Raw genomic sequence first — 2679 nt, 5'->3', positions numbered from 1 at the left:
TTCCAGCAGCGGGGGCGCGGGGCAGGGGCAGAGCGGGGCAGAGGCAGAGGCAGAGCAGGGCAGAGGCAGGGGCAGAGCGGGGCAGGGGCAGAGCAGGGCAGGGGCAGAGGCAGAGCAGGGCAGGGGCAGGGGCAGAGCGGGGCAGGGGCAGGGGCAGAGCGGGGCAGAGCGCAGCGGCGGCCCTGCAGGCCGGGCGGCCGGGGTGGGGCCGAGCCACTGCCAGCAGCACCCTCCGCTGTGACACACCACCAGTGACATCTCACACTGTCTTTTGCACGTGAAGGGGCCGATCCTGAACTGAAATCAGGTAAAATGAGGGCCAGCCAGGCTGTGGGTCCCTTGTCCAGGTGAGGGGCGGTGGCTAGGGGGGCCGGTGCACGGTGCAGCCGCTGGGCAGTCGAGCGCTATGGGGTGGGTGAACCAGCTGGGGGGCACTGCCTGTGATCTGCACCGACACAACCCTGCCGTGCACGGGCCGCACGCCCGCACAGCACATCCCGTTCACCGTCGGCCGCTCCGCAGCTGTAGCGCTGCCGCCGAGGCGCTGCCGGGGCGGGGCGGGGCGAGCGCTTCCCGCCCCCAGGGGCGGCGCGCCCTCAGCCGCGGGCGCCTCAGCATGGCCGGGCCGGCGCCGGGCCCGCCCGTGAAGGTGCTGGCGGCGCAACTGCGGCGGGCGCAGCGAGGCGCGGGCGGGACGTGGGAGCTGCGGCGGACCGCGGCGGGCCGGGCGTCGCTGTCCCTGCGGGCCGTGTGGATGCAGGGCACCGTGCTCGAGGTACAGCGCGGCGCCGAAGGCGGCTCGGCCCGGCTGCAGGACGGCAGCGGCGCCTTCACGGTGCTGGGCGTGGAGCAGGTGCCGCAGGGCCGGCCGTGCCTGAGCGCAGGTACCGTGGGGCGGCGGGATCCCCGCGGGCAGCAGGCTCTGTCCCTGCCCGTGGCCGCTCTAACGCGGTTCGGCACATCCCCTCCGTCCGGCCAGGCCCGGCGGCCGTGCCGGGCCCCGCGCGGGAGGCCCGGAACAAGGAGACGGATTCTACTCCTGTTTCTCTTTTCTGTTTTTCCTTCTTTCTTTCCTTCTCTCCCCTTCACCACAACTGCCAGTTCAAACGGAGAAGTGTTGGTCTGCAGAATTGCAGAAACTGTGGTACAAAATAGGCACATTGCTTAAATTTTCAGTCTTTTGACCTATCCTCAATCCGCTTAAACAGCAGGACAAACTTGTATTTGTTTGGCTATTACCGTATGTGACAATGTAGTTAAATATGCCATGAAAATGGCTGTACAGATAATTACGTCTTTTTCTGAAATTTAGTTCTAAGCAAGTTTCATTCCTTGAGTTGTGTTACAAGTATTGGTATCTTCAATTCACACTGTTTACTCGGTTTTAGTAATCTGGTTTATTAATTTAAATGACAATACAAAGGTTAATTAAATTTAACGCTTACTTGTTTTTTAGGGAAGTATGTAATGGTCATGGGTGTGGTGCGGTCCTGCAGTCCTGAGCCCGTTCTTCGAGCAGTAAAGATGACAGATCTCTCTGAAAACCCCGTCCATAAGAATATGTGGGACCTTGAAGTGGAGGATTTGCACAGAGTCATCCCCTAATACTTTTACTTTCTGCCTAGAAGAACTGAGAATTTGCTTTCTTTTGCTTTTTGGTGCAGAACATTGGACTATTCTGTGTAACCACTCCTGGAGTAAACCAAAGTGAGAAGTTGGGCTCAGTTAAGTGTGGGGACCAGTGCTTATCTCATAATAATCACAGTGTTCGTATCTTACAGTCTCTTTTTATACCAACATATTTGAGAAACACCTATTTGATGTTTTAAGTAAGATGTCCACACTATTAAAAATGCTGTATGTTTCTGTGTGTGTAGCTGCTGTTTGTGGGAGCACGTGTTGAGGCAGTTGTTTTACAGCAATGTATTCATGGCAGCAACGGCTGCACAGGACTCGTGTTACCAGGGTGAACTCAGTAACGTGGCATGAAGGCAAAACGTGTTTCAATCCGTTTGGACTGTGGTTGGAAGTAATCGTTTTCACCTGTATTTTCTTTCAGTAATCACTGTGTCTGTAAACTACTTGTAAGACAAGTGTTTCTTGGTAACAGTTAGCAGTGTCTTGTACTTAAAATATCTCTCTAGTTTCTGAAATACTGAAAGTGGTATGGTAATGACCCCTTTGTTCCAGTGAAGTGAAGTTAATGAAAAGATGTGATGCAGGATTCCTTGGAACAGGTTCTCCAGGTGCAAGATGCAAATACTTTTTACCTCCAGAAGCAAGAATTCTGTCCCTAAGTGCATTTTTCTCTTTGAAGGTTTTCTTCTTCTAATGTATGCTATTTTTAACGGTTTAAATAATTCTAAATTATATTCTATTCTTATCTTTCTTTCCTTCTCCTCTGAAAAAACAAACAATGAAATCACATCAAGAAACCTATAAAAAGTAGAAAGGTTACTACTGTTTATTTTCTATCTTGTCTAAAGAGAATTTGGGTCCTGACGAATGCATTGGCATTATCTCTGTGGAATGACTTTGTGATTAGGGACTGTATTGTCCAGCAATAGCGTTATGTTAATTAGGAATGCATATTGGAAGGGGAGATGAATTGTAGATCATTCAGTCAGAGATTAAGATGAGAATCACATGGTGGTAATTCAATTTTTTGATTGTGGGATT

At 52.1% G+C, this 2679-nt stretch overlaps 1 protein-coding gene across 1 annotated transcript; it reads left to right on the top strand.

The window, feature by feature from the left end:
* Positions 1-596: 596 nt before the first annotated feature.
* RMI2 (RecQ mediated genome instability 2) lies at positions 597-2377 on the top strand. Its single transcript, XM_039560047.1, has 2 exons — positions 597-884; positions 1457-2377. Exons 1-2 carry the CDS (start codon positions 617-619, stop codon positions 1603-1605), a joined length of 417 nt encoding a protein of 138 aa, XP_039415981.1. The 5' UTR covers positions 597-616; the 3' UTR covers positions 1606-2377.
* The last annotated feature ends 302 nt before the right edge of the window (positions 2378-2679 follow it).

This window comes from Corvus cornix, chromosome 14 (genome assembly GCF_000738735.6).
Source record: "Corvus cornix cornix isolate S_Up_H32 chromosome 14, ASM73873v5, whole genome shotgun sequence".
NCBI classification, from domain to species: Eukaryota; Metazoa; Chordata; class Aves; order Passeriformes; family Corvidae; genus Corvus; species Corvus cornix.
This window is presented reverse-complemented; position numbering and strand designations above follow the sequence as displayed.